Source organism: Cotesia glomerata, linkage group LG5 (genome assembly GCF_020080835.1).
Source record: "Cotesia glomerata isolate CgM1 linkage group LG5, MPM_Cglom_v2.3, whole genome shotgun sequence".
Taxonomy (NCBI): Eukaryota; Metazoa; Arthropoda; class Insecta; order Hymenoptera; family Braconidae; genus Cotesia; species Cotesia glomerata.
In genome coordinates, this window is record NC_058162.1 from 9,431,413 (window position 1) to 9,448,829 (window position 17,417).

General features: G+C 34.5%; 1 protein-coding gene across 6 annotated transcripts in view; it reads right to left on the reverse strand.

Annotated features, from left to right (window-relative positions):
• Nucleotides 1–17,417, reverse strand: part of LOC123265109 (RYamide receptor-like) — a 172,842-nt gene that overhangs the window by 11,501 nt on the left and 143,924 nt on the right. For all 6 annotated transcript variants that reach the window (XM_044728744.1, XM_044728742.1, XM_044728743.1 and 3 more), the window contains one exon: nt 17,302–17,370. In XM_044728744.1, the coding sequence (XP_044584679.1) occupies nt 17,302–17,370 (69 nt within the window). The remainder of the gene's footprint in view (nt 1–17,301; nt 17,371–17,417) is intronic.

Genomic DNA, 17,417 nt, shown 5'->3' on the forward strand with positions numbered 1-17,417 from the left:
ACGTGGCGTTTCGTGATGAAAACTGGAAAAATTACTGTTTCAGATTGGAATTATTACAGATTTTATAAGAAATACATTGTAAAATGTAATATTTACATTAAAAGCTCTGAAAATTAAATTCAAAAATTGAATTCAGAAAAATGTTATTTTGAACTGTAATTTTTCTAGTTTTGATTACGACAAGGCCGATTTTATATTTTATACTGTAATTATTCCTGTTTTATTTTTTCCGTGTAGCATAAAGGAAGAGCCCCAGTAGCTGCTCAGGAACGAGTGAATATAGATATACAAATACATGGAGTGTGTAAGTACTGGTTCCTGAGCAGCTACTGGGGCTTTTACCTTATAGAAAAAATATAAGTATAATATTTGAAAATTAAATTACATAGCGATACTTATTCGACGATCATAAACGGTTTTATATTATATATTAATTTGTATTATCCATTTTGTTAATTTATTTTTAATTGACTTTTTGCAATCTAGTTTTTTAACCCGTACAAAAAAAATTTTGGTTCTTGATGAATGTCCGGATAATAAATCGCAAATAAAACTTAATTTTTTTAATCTGTAAAAAAATATTTGGAGACAGTTATATTGGAATTTTTAGTGTAACTTACGCTGACTCATCATTTACGATTCTTAAACTTTTATCTGGATAAATTTTTTGGAGTAGAAGAACACAATATGCAAAATAATATTTCGAAATTCATCATGAAAGTCAGCTGGAATTCGAGATGAATTTCATGATGAATTTGAAACATATTGTATATGAAACTTAATTTTTTTAATCCGTAAAATAATATTCGGAGTCAATTATATTAGAATTTTTATTTTTATTTATACTGACTCATCATTTAAGATTCTCAAACTCTTATCTGGATAAATTTTTTGGAGTAGAAGAACACAATATGCAAAATAATATTTCGAAATTCATCATGAAAGTCAGCTAGAATTCGAGATGAATTTCATGATGAATTTGAAACATATTGTATATGAAACTTAATTTTTAATCCGTAAAATAATATTCGAGTCAATTATATTAGAATTTTTATTTTTATTTATACTGACTCATCATTTAAGATTCTCAAACTCTTATCTGGATAAATTTTTTGGAGTAGAAGAACACAATATGCAAAATAATATTTCGAAATTCATCATGAAAGTCAGCTGGAATCCCCGATGAAATTTATTATGAAATTCATATTTGTTTCACAATCTGAAGTTCATCCGGAAATTCATCAGGAACCAAAATTTTTTTTGTACGGGAAGGTCATAGGGTCATGTGGGGCAAGTGTGCGCAGTAGCCCCCACGAAAAAAATTTATAATTAGAATATAAAAAAAATATATTTCATTTTATACACAAAATATATGTGAAATATATTTGAATTATATTCAAAATATACTTGCATATATTTCAAGTATATTTCAAATATAAGCAAATTATATGAAAAACAGCAGAGGGAGCGGTAGAGTATAGACGCCGGAAAAAGTAGTGAGTGAAAGAAGCAAAAATAAATAAGATATAGGAAATAAAAAAAGCGGAAAATAGGTCAAGTAAAAAGAGGAGATAAGGAGGAATAAAGGGAAAGTGAAAAACTAAGAGTGGAAATAAAGACCAAGAAAATATGAGTGAAAATGCGGACGGAAGCCGCTTTGAGGTTAGGGAGATTATAAAAGGAAATGATGAAAACAGTTCAGAGGAATGGGCTGAAGATGGAGACTCATGGTCTGAAATTGACGGGGAGGAGGGTAAGAAGGCGAATGAACGAAGCGAACGAAGCGCAAGCGCGGGGCGTGAAAAAAGTAAGAGGGGAAGGCCGGCAAAGGATAGAAAAGTGGCGCGAGATTTCAAAAGAGGGGAAATGAAAGGAGCTATGGAAAAATATATAACGGGATTCAAAACGAGCTATGAAATTAAAAGAACGCCATTAAAGGGAACAGGTGTAGAAAGAAGGGTAGAGCAACAAGAAAGTGAAAGGAATAGAAATGAGGAGGGAGGAAAGACTAACGTTAATGATGAAAAAGATAAAATAAATGATGACGAAACAGTGAAGACAAGGGAAATGGAGAAGAAAAAATCAGAAGAATCTAAAGGAAGCGACACAGTAGCAAGAAATCAAAGTGCAGGAGAAAGTGATGGTGACGCAGGAGAAGAGCCGTGGGAAAGAAAATTGGAGCAGATGAGAAAAATAATGATTAAGAGGCAGGAGGAGGTCCTAGAAGGCATCTATAAAAAGTTAAGTAAAGTAACAGAGTGCAGGTGCAAATGCGTGGAAGTGAGGAAAGAGGATGAAAAAAAAATGAGAAGAGAGTTAGAGTTTTGCAGGGACGGAATTGTAAAGAGAGAGAAAATGTTAATGGATAAAGAAGCAGAAATAGAAAGATTAACGGAAACTCTGAAAATAGAAACAGATATGAAGCATGAACTAGAAGAGAATCTAAGGAAGGAGAAAGAAAAAAGAAGAAGTGATAAAAGGGACAGAGGCAAGGAAGAAGATAAAGAAAGTAATGGAAGAAACGAGATGGAAAAAGGAACAGAGAACTTGCTGATAGTAGCAAGAAGCAGAGATGAGAAAAGAAAAGAAGCACAGAGAGCAGAAATATGGAAAAAAGAAGAAAGAAAAAAGCTAGAAAAAGAAAAACCAAGAAAATTAAATGAAAAAGAGATAGAGGAGGAAACGGAAGAAAGAAAAAGGATAAGAATGAATCTGTATGTGCAATATGGAGAAACAGAATATAGAAAATGGGAAGAGGTAATGATGGAAATGGAAAAAAGGTTGAAAATAAGAATACTAAGAAGAAGTACGACCTTAATAAGAAGGGGCCAGATAAGAGTAGAATGCACGAACATGAGAGAGAAGAAAGAAATAATGGAAAATAGAAGAATAATGAAGGGAACGGGAATATGGATAATGGAAGAGAAGACTAAGAGAGAGAGGGATGTTGAACTGTGGATAAGGAAGATAGCAAAGCTGGAGCAGTACAATGGAAGTGAGGTGGAGATAGACGAAAAGAGGCTGAAGATTGAAGGAAACTGGAAAAGCTGGAACGAGAAAAAGGGAGATTTGGTGGATTGATGGTACTGCAAAGGAGTAAAAAGGAGAGATGGAGGTGAGGATTCAAGCAGATGGAAGACAGATGGAAGAAGAAATAGTGACAGTGGGGAAAAAAAGTCGGTAAGAGGTGAAGAAAGGAATGGGGAAAATAATACACCGATATGCGCAGGGAATAAAGTAGAAAAGTGCAATGAGACGTGGAAGGGAGTGAAGGGGAATGGTGAAGACAATAGGAATAAAGCGAGTGATATGAATGTAAGAGAGTACGAGCGCAAAAGAGAGGTAAAAGAAAATGCAATAGAAAATGTAAGAAAAATTGTTGATATTCGAAATCCAAAAAATGTAAAATTAGATATAAAAGAATGGGAAAGAAATGGGTGCAATAGGAGTATAGTAGATATAAGTGAGATAAGAGAGGGCTGTAACAGAAATAAAGATATAATTGCAGAAAGAAATAGGAAGGGAGAAAGTATGAGTGAAAAAAAGGATGAAAATAAGTGCAGGTTGGTGAGTTGGAACATAGAAGGTATGAAAGAATATGAGAAAATGAGAGAATTCATGGAAAGATATGATATAGTATACTTAATGGAAACATGGGTAGAAGAAAAGAACAAGGAACGGGTAATAGAAAGATTGAATGATAAAATGGAATGGTGGTGCAAAGTGGCAGAGAGAAAACCAGAGTGCAAAAGAGGGAGGGCTAGTGGAGGGCATCTAATAGGAATAAGAAAAACAATCAAAAAGGAATGGGAGGTAGAAGAATGGATGCATGGATACAAAATAACAAATAGAAAAGAGAGTGAGATAATAATAACGGTGTATAATAATGTAGGAATGAAGGAGATAGAAAAAAAGATAAGAAGATTAGTGGAAGAAGGGGAGGATAAATACGAAAAAGTGATATTAATAGGGGATTGGAATGCAAGAATAGGGGAAAATAACGTAAATGGGGTTGATAATGTAGAAGGAAGAAAATCAAAAGATAAGAAAATAAACATAGAGGGAAAGAAGCTCCTAAAAATGTGCAAGGAATTGGGGTTAAAAATATTAAATGGCGTAAAGGAAGGGGATAAGAATGGGGAGGTGACATTCATAGGAGGAAAAAACGAGAATGGATGCTCAGTAATAGATCTGGGACTAGTGCTAGACAGGGGAAGTGAAGATGGAATAAAGAAATTCAAAGTAGTAAAAAGGATAGAATCAGATCACTTGCCAATTGAAATAGAACTAGAAAGGAAAGAGAGGCAAATAGATGGGAAGAACGAGGAAACAACGGAAAGTGGTGATCTAGAGAAGATAGCAGAGGAGGGTATGAGGTGGAAAAAAGAGAAAGCACAAGAATATATGGAAGTAGTATATGAGGAATGGAGGGAGATAAAAGAAAATAGTGAAGAGATAGAATGGAATGATATAAAAAGAATAATAAAGAATGCGGCAAAGAAAACGAAGATGAATATAAAAATTAAAAATGGAAAAAAAAGGAAACACAAAAGAAAGAATGGTTCAATGAAAAATGCAAGGACTTAAGAAATGAAGTATGGAAGAACCTAAAAATACTAATAAAAAAGGGTAATATAAGTGAAGAGAAAAGAAATTATAATATGGCAAAAAAAAAGCTGAGGGAAGAAATAAAAAAGGTAAGGGAAGAGTGGTGGGAAGAGAGAAAGAAGGAAATGGTCAAAGCGAAAGACATGAGCAAGTGGTGGGAAATAATAAATAAATTTAGGAAAAAGAAAAAAAAGAAGTGCAAAGGAGAAAGAATAACAGGAAAAAAATGGATTGAGCATTTCAGTAGCCTACTAAATGGTAAAAAAAGAAGAGCTAACAAAGAAAGTACTGAGAGTGAAGAAAGAGAAGAAAGAAGCGAAGACAGCAGACTAGATGAAGAGTTCGGAAGATTGGAGTTCAGAAATGCAATCAGAAAACTAGGAAGAAATAAGGCACCAGGGGAGGATGGTATAACGGCAGAATTAGTAAAGAACTTACCTAGAGAAATACTGGAAGATACAAGAGAGGTGGTAAACAGGATGTGGACAGAAGGAAGGATACAAGAAGGATGGGAAACAGCAAGGATAGTACCAATACATAAAGCAGGAGATGAGGAGGATGTGGGCAATTATAGAGGAATATCGCTGTTGGATATTGGGTACAAGATACTGACAGCAATGATGGCGGAGCGGATAATGAGTTGGGCGGACAAAGAGGAAAAAATAAAGGAAAGCCAAGCTGGATTCAGGAGGAAAAGAGGAGCAAGGGACCATATATTTGTGCTAAATGCCTTGATAAATAAGAAGATAAAAGAAAAGAAGAAATTATACGTATGCTTCATAGATCTAGAAAAGGCATTTGATACTGTGGATAGGAATATCCTACTGAGGAAATTATGGAAAATAGGAATAAGGGGGAGGATGTACAGGATGATAGAGGTAATATATGAAAACACGATAAACGAGGTACTGATAAACGGAGCAAAATCGAAAGGATTTGGAGCAGATCAAGGAGTGAGGCAAGGGTGCGCACTAAGTGCGGTACTTTTTAATATATTTATAGACGATATGGAGGATGAAATAGTAAAGAAAAAAATAGGAGGGACGGTAATCGGGAAAGAAAAAATATATATGGCAAAGTATGCAGACGATGGAGCAGCGGTATCGGATACACCGGAAGGCTTAAGGGAAATGATAAAAGAGTTGGAAAAATATGCGGACAGAAATAAACTGAAAATAAATGCAAAGAAGACAAAGATAGTGATTTTCAAGAACGGAGGGAGGAATGAAAAAGAAAAATGGGAGTATAAAGGAGAAAAATTAGAAGTGGTAAAAAGCTTCAAGTATCTGGGGTATACATTCACAACCAGAAATAGCCAGGAAATGCATTTGAATAATATGAAGGATAAAGCGAATAGAATGGTGAATGCAACGTGGGGGCTAATAAGAAGAACGAAAAGAAACAATATAAAGGACAGGATGTATTTATACAACACGCTGGTGAGATCAGGGTGCATGTACGGAGTAGAGGTATGGGGAAGTGGAGAGGTAAAGAAGATAGAAGTGTTGCAAAATAAAATCAACAGAATGGCGCTAGGAGTGGCAAGGAACACACCAGGAGGCATAGTGAGAAGAGAAGCAGGAAGTGAAGTGATAGAAGTAATAGCAAAGGAAAGGGTATGGAGATACATTATAGAAATAGCAGGAATGGAGGATACAAGGTGGCCAAAAATATGCCTAAGGGAAGAGATCAGAGGGATATTAAATGGGAACCCAACAAAATGGGGAAAAAAGATAGAAGAAAGTGCAAAGAAGATGAATTGTGAGAGTGTACTAGAAAAAATATACAAAGGAAAAGAAATAGAAGAAATAAGCGAAGAAATAAGAGCAGGAATAGAATGCTTAGCGAGAAAAATGTCAGACAAGGAAGAGGAAAGGATTAGAGCATCAAATTATAGCGAAATATACAAGAGAACGGTGGAAGAAAGAGCCGATGTAAAATACTGGGAAAATAAAAAAATAGGAAGAGAAAATAAGGAAATATGGGCAAGAGTAAGGTGTGGAAACCTGACTAAAGCTGGAAAGAAAGGGGAAAGAAATTGGATGTGTAGAAAATGCAAGGAAAAAGAAGAAACGCTAGTGCATGTACTAACATGTGCAAAAATAAGAGAAAAGATAAGTGAAGAATGTAAAGTGGAAATGGAGAGGTGGTGGGATGAAACTGAGAAGGAGGAACAGATATGGGAAAGAATTGTAGGGATATTCAAGGGAAAAATAGAGGCAAGGATATGTAAGGTAGTGAGGGAAATAGAAAATGTTTTAAAAAGAAAGTGAAAGAGAGATGGGATAATGTAATAGAAAAAGGATAAGAAGGAGTGGAAAGAAATGAATGGAAATGAAAGAATGAGTGAGGAAGTATGGAAAGTATGAAATAAAGGAATGCACTGTACAATAAAGGTATCAGCGAAAATAGAGAATGTAAAAATTCTAAATGCAGAGAGTGCAATAAATAGTAGCTAGTACTTTTTTATTATATAGTAGGATATGGAGAAAACAACATTGTATAAGAAAATTCCTTGTAAAACACAGATTGTAACAGTGATACAAGTAAAAATAAATCTATCTATAAGCAAATTATATTCGGCTTACTGAACTTTTGGCCGTTTTTGGTATATGAGAAATATATTTCAAATAAAAGTAAAATATATTCTAACTATAATTTCCGTATATTTTTATTATACTTTTCATATAAAAAAATAGTTCAAATTTGTTTCAAATATATTTTGTGTATAAAATGAAATATATTTTTTTTATATTCTAATTATAAATTTTTTTCGTGGGGGAGGTAAGAGTACGCAAACCCATTCATTTGAGTCCTAAATACATGGGATTACGCACTCTTACCCGCTGCGCACATTTGCTCCACATGACTCTATGGTAGTTGGTTGTAATACTTGATAGTAATAAAATTATAGCCCAGTATTAGAGTTTTTACTTGATACAGTTTTGTTTCGTTTATATAAAATTATATGTGACCAAAATAATTTTATATAAATATTTATATGCAATTTTTTATAATGATATAAAAACTGTTCTTTGAGGCATGGAATATTTACAGATCTATTCTTGAAAATTAAACATTTTTCTTTTGTAAATTCAACAATATTTACATTTTTAACTTCCCGTTAAGAAAATTGAAAATTTTCAAAAATCGGGAAGTTATTGGTTTTACCCCGTTTTTCGAAAATCGAGTTCTCATCATATCTCGACGTTTGAAGGTCACAGGAAGCTTCCCTGACTATCCCCGCGAGGTTTTCACGGTGTCTGTATGTATGTATGTGTGTGTGTGTGTGTGTGTGTGTGTGTGTGTGTGTGTGTGTGTGTGTGTGTGTGTGTGTGTGTGTGTGTGTGTGTGTGTGTGAAAGTATGTGAACCGCTTATAACTTTTGAACGGCTTGACCGATTTCATCGCAGTTGATGCCATTCGAAAGAGCTTGACCAAACTTAGATTTTGAAAACTATTTGGATCAATTCAGATCAATAGATTTTGAGAAATCTTAAAAAAACTGAAAAAAAAATTTTTTTTAAATGTGGTTTTTTTGGAATAACTTTTAAACGGCTTAAAGGTTCAATTCCAAAAACTAATCAGCTCTTGACCTCAAAAAACCACGTCGATCGCCCACAGTCCGGTCAAAATCGGTTGATTCGTTCGAGAGATATCGTGAACGAAAGAAAACCAAAAAAAGTGTTTTTTTCGTAATAACTCCTAAATTCCTAGCGCGATCAATTCAAAATTTAAAATTCTTTGTGAGGCTTGAAAAACTGCGTCGAATGCTTCTAACCGCGTAAAAATCGGTTTATTCATTCAAAAGTTATTGCGGTTTAAAAATTCAAAAAATAGTGTCTTATCAAACCTCTATCAGACTTTTGAGCTCAAAGAGCTTTAAAGCATAGGAAAGCAATCTCTTTGAGCTCGGAGAGCTCAAAATAACCCATAAATTGTATTTTTGAGCTCGAAGAGCTCAAAAACGTCATTGGTGCAATTTTAAGCGCCTATGGAATTAGCGGGAAGTTGCAGGGATGGCCTTCAGGGTCAACTGTTTTCCTGATTTTTAACTTCCCGCTAAGAAAATCGAAGATTTTCAAAAATGGGGAAGCTATTGTTTTCACCCCGTTTTGCAAAAACCGAGTTTTCATCAGATCTCGACGTTTGAAGGTCACAGGAAGCTTCCCTGACTATCCCCGCGAGGTTGTCACGGCGTCTGTATGTATGTGTGTGTGTGTGTGTGTGTGTGTGTGTGTGTGTGTGTGTGTGTGTGTGTGTGTGTGTGTGTGTGTGTGTGTGTGTGTGAAAGTATGTGAACCGCTTATAACTTTTGAATGGCTTAACCGATTTCATCGCGGTTGGTGCCATTCGAAAGGGCTTGACCAAACTTAGATTTTGAAAACTATTTGGACCGATTCAGATCAATAGATTTTGAGAAATCTTAAAAAAACTGAAAAAAAATTTTTTTTTAAATGTGGTTTTTTTGGAATAACTTTAAAACGGCTTAATAGTTCAATTCCAAAAACTAATCAGCTCTTGACCTCAAAAAACCACGTCGATCGCCACCAGTTCGGTCAAAATCGGTTGATTCATTCGAGAGATATCGTGAACGAAAGAAAACCGAAAAAAGTGTTTTTTCGGAATAACTCCAAAATTTCTAGCGCGATCAATTTAAAATTTAAGACTCTTTGTGAGGCTTGAAAAACTGCGTCGAATGATTCTAACCGCGTAAAAATCGGTTTATTCATTCAAAAGTTATTGTGGTTTAAAAATTCAAAAAATAGTGTCTTATCAAACCTCTATCAGACTTTTGAGCTCGAAGAGCTTTAAAGGATAGGAAAGCAATCTCTTTGAGCTCGGAGAGCTCAAAATAACCCATGAATTGTATTTTTGAGCTCGAAGAGCTCAAAAACGTCATTGGTGCAATTTTAAGCGCCTAAGTATGGAATTAGCGGGAAGTTGCAGGGATGGCCTTCAGGGTCAACCGTTTTCCTAATTTTTTTTTTTTTTTTTTATAGAGGAGGTCAAATACATTTACGTATACCAGGACGAGATGTTTGTCCTGGGTATGTCGGACTCGGAAGTCAATATTATTGACAACAATATCGACTAAATATCCTCCTCTCTCTTTCCCCATAGATGTTACGGGGAAGACTGGATCGGGACCGCGTTAGCATTACTTCAATCCAGTCCGTATTGCGTCTCACGACGGTTGCTCCTAGTTACTAGTCTCTTTCTGCGATTTTTTCCTTTAAAAGACGCTGCGCATAAGCTGCGACAGCTGACCAGTTATCTTCTTTTTTGATCATGCAGGTTACTAAGCTCTCAGGGGAGAGCGTAGTGCCAATAGTTTCATCAGTACTGCTTTTGTAGTCCTTCCACCGGTCACACTCAAAGAACGTGTGCTCGACGTTGTCAATTTTGTCTGGGCAGTATTTGTACGTTGGTGTGCTGTGCAGTCCCATCTTAAAAAGATAGGCATTAAACTGCCCATGTCCCGTCAATAGCTGGGTCAAGAAAAAGTCCGTTTCTCCGTATTCCCGAGAAAGCCAGACGTTGATGTTTGGGATCAGCCGTGCCGTCCGTCTGCCCGTCTCTCCCGATGTCCATCGGTCCTGCCACTCATGTTGCGTTTCCGCCTTTATCCTCGTTTTTGCGTCCTTCATGTTTTCATCACTGTTTTTAGCGTCATAGAGTTTCGCTCTCTCAAACGCGAGTAGGTCAATGGGTGCGGCTCCCGCAATGACCAATATAGCCGCCTCGGAAACCGTTCGATAGGCTCAGGCAACCCTGAGAGTGCCTCGCCGCTGCACTGCCGCTATTTTTTGTCGGTAGGTCTTCTGTTTCAATGTGTCTGCCCATATTTCTGCTCCACAAAGCAGTACCGAGTGGACTACTTTTAGAAGAACTCTTCTCTTTTTGGTTCTTGGTCCCATAGTGTTGGTCATGATTCTTGCTAGGCTAGACACCGTCTTGCTGGCTTTCTTGCATGCACTGTCAAGGTGTTCGCGGAAAGATAGTTTCTCGTCTATCATTACCCCTAGATAGCGCAGGGCCTTTGTTGACGTCAGTGTTGTTTCTTCCATGTCCACAGCGAATGGTTTTGGGAACCATTTTTGACGTGTCAGAACAACCATCTCGATTTTATGCTTGGCGAGTTTCAGGTGGTGTTTATCAAACCAGGTCTCGACGGCGTCAATGGTTTCCCGGATCAGTAATTCGGCCTCTTCTACGCTGTCTACTACTATCGTGGCCGCAACGTCGTCTGCAAAGCCCGTTAGCTCTACTTGCTTTGGTAACGAGATTTCAAGAAGCTCGTCGTAGTCCGCATTCCATAGATCGGGCCCCATTATTGAGCCTTGCGGTACGCCAGCCGTTATGGCGTATTCTTGTGGGCCTTCCGTAGTTTCCGCTATTAGCTTTCTTTCGTCCAGGTAGTTGTCGACTAGTGCCAGATTCTCTGGCTCCACGTCAAACTTGTGCACCAGAGCATCTAAAATATCTCTCCAATTTGCGCTGTTAAATGCGTTTTTGACATCTAGCGTGAGGAAGAGACATACTTTACGAGCTTCGAGGCTACCAGACCATGCTTGTGTTGCTGTCTTTATAACTTTCTCGATCGCTCCGACTGTCGAACGACCTTTCCGGAAGCCATGCTGGTTGGTGGCAAAACCTCCAGCACGGTTGATGTCGTTGCGAAGTCTCCCTTGTATGAGCTTCTCGAGCAGTTTTCCAGCAATGTCTAGTATACAGAGTGGTCTAAACGACGAAGGTGTTACGGGGGTTCCCTTTCCTTTGTCTAAGAGAACCAATCTCTGCCGCTTCCAGACCACGGGGAACGTGCCAGTTGCCAAGCATGCGTTGTAGGTATTCAGGAGTATGTCTGGGTATTCCAGGGCTACAATCTTGATCATCGCTGCCGGGATGCCATCAGGTCCAGGTGCCTTTCCTGTTTTGAGTGACTTGGCCGCGTTTTGTAGTTCCTTAGTTGTGAAGGGTGTTCCTTCGCTGTTTTTAGCGTAGTGTTTCTTCTCCCGCGGCGGGTGTTTGGGGAAAAGCTCCGCTACAATGCTGTCCATTAAGGCAGGAGACTTCGGAGCTTCTGGTGAAGCCTTTCCAAGTCGTTTGGTGACAATTTGGTAGGCTTTGCTCCAGATGTCCTTGTCGAGATCATTACAGATCTGTTTCCATTCATTACAGATCGTTCGTGAGTTATCGTTGTCGAAAAAAAACCGAAAAAAGTGTTTTTTCGAAATCGCTCCGGAATTCCTAGTTCGACTAATTCATACTCAAAGATTCTTTATGAGGCTTAAAAAACTGCGTCGAATGCTGCCAACCGCGTGAAAATCGGTTCATTCATTCAAAAGTTATTGCGGTTTGAAAATTCAAAAAGTTGTGTTTTATTAAACTGCTATTAGAGTTTTGAGCTTGGAGAGCTCAAAATGACACAATAATCATATTTTTGAGCTCGAAGAGCTCAAAAACGTAATGTGTAATTTTGAGCGCTTAAGCATTATGTACAAAATGAGCGGGAAGTTGCAGGGATGGCCTTTAGAGTCAACCGTCGCCCTAATTTTTTTTTTCAATATCCTTTATTAAGAAGTTGATGTGGCGTTTTCATTGTTGTCGCTTTTCCTTGCTATAGTGAACACCTTGGCAACGGTTACCATAACGACGGTTACCATGGCAACAGTTACTATGACAACGGTTACTATGACAACGGTTACTATGACAACGGTTACTATGACAACGGTTACTATGACAACGGTTACTATGGCATCGGTTAAATATTAATGAGTTAAATTTATGAAAATATTGATTAATTAGATTGTCGATAATAAACATTTTGACAGAAGCGCGCAAAGCGCGTTCGATTTTCTAGTAAAATAAAATAGTCGTGTAATTTTTACATAACAATTTCTGTAATTTTCACATATAATTTTTTCTGTATAATTTTGACGTTAATTAACTAAAGTTTTAATGACACATTAACAAAGTTCTTAAAAATTGTTTTTCATGTTTCGAGAAATCTCATGCAAAAAAGTTAAGATTTTTTATTATATAATTGAAATTAAATGAAGCAGTTATTATTCTTATTATTTAAAATTTGTAATTTTGTTATTGTTATGCAAATTAAATGTTTTTGTTTTTATAATCAACTTGAACGTAAATAGATATTGCTTCTTCGTACTCTTGGTTTAATTTATGCGACGTATTTTCAATTATACCCAATTTATAATGAGTCAGCTTGTTTTGATATTGAATTATGATGTGAATAATTCCATCTCGAGTAAATTTACTATCATTTCAACTGATAAAATATTTTTAAGGATGAATCAGCACAAAATAACTCAATTTCAAATCAAAAAACACTTTTTCAATATTGAACAAATAAAATAAATGCAAAGTATTTAATGTTTATTTAAACTTACTACGTTCAATTTTAAAAGAATGAAAGAAATTAAAATTTTTATATCATTCCAATTTTTAAAGAATTTATCATTTTTCCAGTTTATAAAACAGTTCAATTGATTTACCTCAAAAATGCCATTTTCAATGTAGTCAGTCAGAGGCAACATCCCGATAGATTAAATTACGAACATTTTATCTCCAATTTGCAGTGTTTCAATATTGTATGTAAATAATAATACTAATAATCGTATCATCCATGGAAAAATTTCCACATGACCTCTTTAATTGAATTATTCCATTGAAACAGAATTGATTGAATTTATATCGATACCTCGCGGTTCATTGGATTAGTCATTCATTTATTGACTTCAGTTACCGGAATTGTTTTGAGTTATCGGATAAACTCCTGCGAAAATCCGTTTAGCGATGTTAATAAATTTCAAATTTAATATTCAGTGTTAATCATTATTTTGTAGAACTGACCACTACAAATTTGTAATTATTTAACCAGCAAAGTAAATTTAAACTTCAACCCTATAAACACGAAATTTGACGATGATGTGAAAATTGACCAATTATGCCCTGTAATTATTATTTAAACCAAGTGATTCAATATTTTAGCAATATATGGACTACCTACTAAGTAACGAGAGTGTAAGTGTATTTAATGATAATTTTGTGATTTAATGTTCAATCAATTTTGCGATGTAGAAACATTTACCGGTCATATCGCTCACTGAACAATGTAGCGTTTTGTAGCAATTTACCCTGCGGTCATAATGGTAACAATAATTTGATAAATTCTCGAGTAATCAATAATTATTCTTGACAATAACGTCCATAAATATTTTTCTCTCTTTTTGTATTCTAAACTAAATTCAAAAATTTGCGTAAATATAGAATCATTAATTTATTATTTTTTCTATTTAATATTTGTACGCTTTTTGCGTCATATTCTATAAATGCTAATTTAAATTAGTAGATAATGGAAGTTCAGTAGGACCTTCTTAATTTTGTAATAATAAAACACACCCACGCGCTGAAGCTAGCGAAGAGGGAAATCAATTTATTTTATTAATGTATGAGTAATTTGAATCCACAAAGCTATGCTTTGATTAAAAAATTAATTATTTAAATGCCTAGTATAGAATTTGAACAAAAAACCTTCGTGTCATAAAGTCAAACTTACTAAGTATTTACTCAATAACTCGAAAGCATTATCACGATATTACAAAGTGAAAAAATTCCATAGTTATTTTTTTGTGTGATAATCAATAGTTGATTAATACAATAATAGAATTAATACTGATTGTATAAGTAAGTATAAGTAAGTAACGCAAATCCTAACTTCAATAAGAAATTTCAATTTTTAATATCAGCACACGGAAAGAAAAGAATAGATCTTATTCTTAAAATAGGGCGCGACTTTTGTCACACGTCCTCACCGTTCACCTTAAATAAAAATTATTGTTTTTGAAATTAGAGTCCCGGGAGTCAAGATTTTTTCTCAGAAATTTCCTCCTCTTTAAGGATCTTTTATCCGATTTTTGACATCACTTATAATTATTGAGTTATTTACGAAAAACTGAGATTTTTTATTTTGTTTATGTTTTTTGTTAATAACAAATTGAAATTTTTATTAAAAAAATAAAAAAAGAAAAACATTATTTTTATCGCATCGAATGAGTGATTGTTCATATTTTTATTACAATTTCTAAAATTTTTCTCCGGGAATTTACAAAGCATTTTCACAAAAATTTCCGTTACTATGTAACATAGTAATGATTACTATTCTACATAAGAATAAGATCTATTCTTTTCTCTCCGTGTATACAATGTAAAAAAAAATTATTACGTGAAATTTCTTAATTTGTTTAAATTTAATTATGTTTTATGTATTTTTTAAATTTTTATAAGAAAAGATTTTTGATATGTCCTTATATAATTTTTGATATGTTCAGATATGTAAAGAGGTCATATCAGACCACATATGGACATATTAGACCATATATGGTTTGATATATCCATATGTGGTCTGACATAGTCATAAATACGCATAAAATTAAAAAATTGCTGTGAATTATTCTCTTATTCTCATATATAGCCTGATATGATCATGTATGGCTTTATACGATCATATGTGGTTTTATATGGTCACATGTGTCAATGAAAATAAAGAAAAATCTAATAAATTTTTCGTTTATTTCCATATATATCTTTATATGGCTATATATAACTTGATATGTCTACACTGATAAAAAAATTGACTTGACTTAAGAGCCGAACTCTTGAACCAAGATTACTATTTTGAAGAAAATGATATTCTTGAGTCAAGAGAATAAATTCTTGAGCTAAGAAATTATTCTTGGTCTAAGAAAATTTGTTTGAGTCAAGAATTTATACTCTTGATTCAAGAAAATATTTTTTTTCAAAATGGAATTCTTGGTTCAAGAGTTTGGCTCTTGAGTCAAGTCAATTTTTTTATTAGTGTATATATGGCCTGATACGGTCGTATATGTCCATAAAAATAAAAAAAGTGTAATCAATTTTTCTTTTATTTTCATATATTGCTTCGTATAGCCATATATGATCACATCAAGTCATATATAAACATAAAAGGCCAGATAAAAAAATTGGTCAGATAAGGCCACATCAAAAAAATTTTTTACGGTATGTTTTAATATTTCAATCGAACTATCAATTTTTAACTTCCCGCTAAGAAAATCGAAGATTTTCAAAAATCGGGAAGTTATTGTTTTCACCCCGTTTTGCAAAAATTGAGTTTTCATCAGATCTCGACGTTTTAAGGTCATAGGAAGCTTCCCTGACTACCCCCGCGATGTTGTCACTATGTCTGTATGTATATGTGTGTGCGCGCGCGCGCGCGCGCGTGTGTGTGTGTGTGTGTGTGTGTGTGTGTGTGTGTGTGTGTGTGTGTGTGTGTGTGTGTGTGTGTGTGTGTGTGTGTGTGACTTGCTTATAACTTATAACTTTTGAACGACTAAACCGATCAGAATCTACTAAACGGCGTTCTAAAGAGTTCCCTTAAACTTAGATTTCCTGTGAATTTGAACCGTTTCGGACCGATAGATTTTGAGAAATTTTGAAAAATCTGAAAAAAAATAAGAAAAAAATTTTTTTTGAAAGTGGTTTTTTTAGAATAACTTTTAAACGGCTCTATCGATCAAATTCAAAAACTAATCTGCCCTTAAGCTCAAAAAACCACGCGATCGTCGCTAATCCGGTCAAAATCGGTTGATTCGTTCGAGAGATATCGTGAACGAAAGAAAACCGAAAAAAGTGTTTTTTTGGCATAACTTCGTTATTTCTTCTCGGATCGTTTTTGATGAAATAAAATAATTTTTAGAGCTTAAAAAACCACGTCGATCGCCGTCAAGAACGTAAAAATCAGTTGATTGGTTCGAGAGATATCCTCGATAAAATATTTGGAAACAAGTGTTTTTTTAACATATTTCCGACCTTTTTTGGAATAACTTTTAAACGGATCAATTTCACTGATCAATTTCAAAAACTAATCAGCTATTAGCATGAAAAAATTACGTCGATCGCCGTCAAGCCGGTCAAAATTGGTCAATTTGTTCAAGAGATATCATGAACGAAAGAAAACCGAAAAAAGTGATTTTTGGAAATTACTCCATATTTCCTAGTTTTATCAATTCAAACTTGAAGATTCTTCATGAAACTGAAAAAATTGCGTCAAATGCTGCCAACCGCGTGAAAATCGGTTAATTTATTCAAAAGTTAGTGCGGTTTGAAAATTAAAAAAATATTATTCTATGAAACTTCTATCAGACTTTTGAGCTTGAAAAGCATAGAAAAGCTATTTTTTAAGTTCAAAGAGCTTAAAATAACACATGAATTGTAATTTTGAGCTCGGAGAGCTCAAAAATATCATTAGTGCAATTTTAAGCACCTAGGTATGGAATTAGCGGAAAGTTGCACGGATGGCCTTCAGGGTCTACCGTTTTTCTAATTTTTTATTAACGTCATCATATTTTCAACTTCTTAAAAAAGAATTTTCTATCAATTTCTTGTGGAAACCGAACAATAGAGTACTTTTACGTAATACTTAAATGTTTAATTTCCATTTACAGAACTTCCTTTCAACATCTCAATAAAAAAAATCAGTATTACTAAAGCCTTTCGAATAGTAAATAAATTTTTTTATCTTCTAATTGTAGCATTAATAAAATAAATTATTAGTAAGCCATAAGCGTATTACTTTTGTAAACTTACAATAAATTTAATAAAATTATTAATAGAATTAAACATTACCATAAGAACATTGAAAGGTAACCAGCATATTGTGAAGACCAGGACTACTGTCATCATCATTTTGATCACCTGCAATAAGTTGAATTTTACAATTTTTAATTGATAAATTTCGGGTG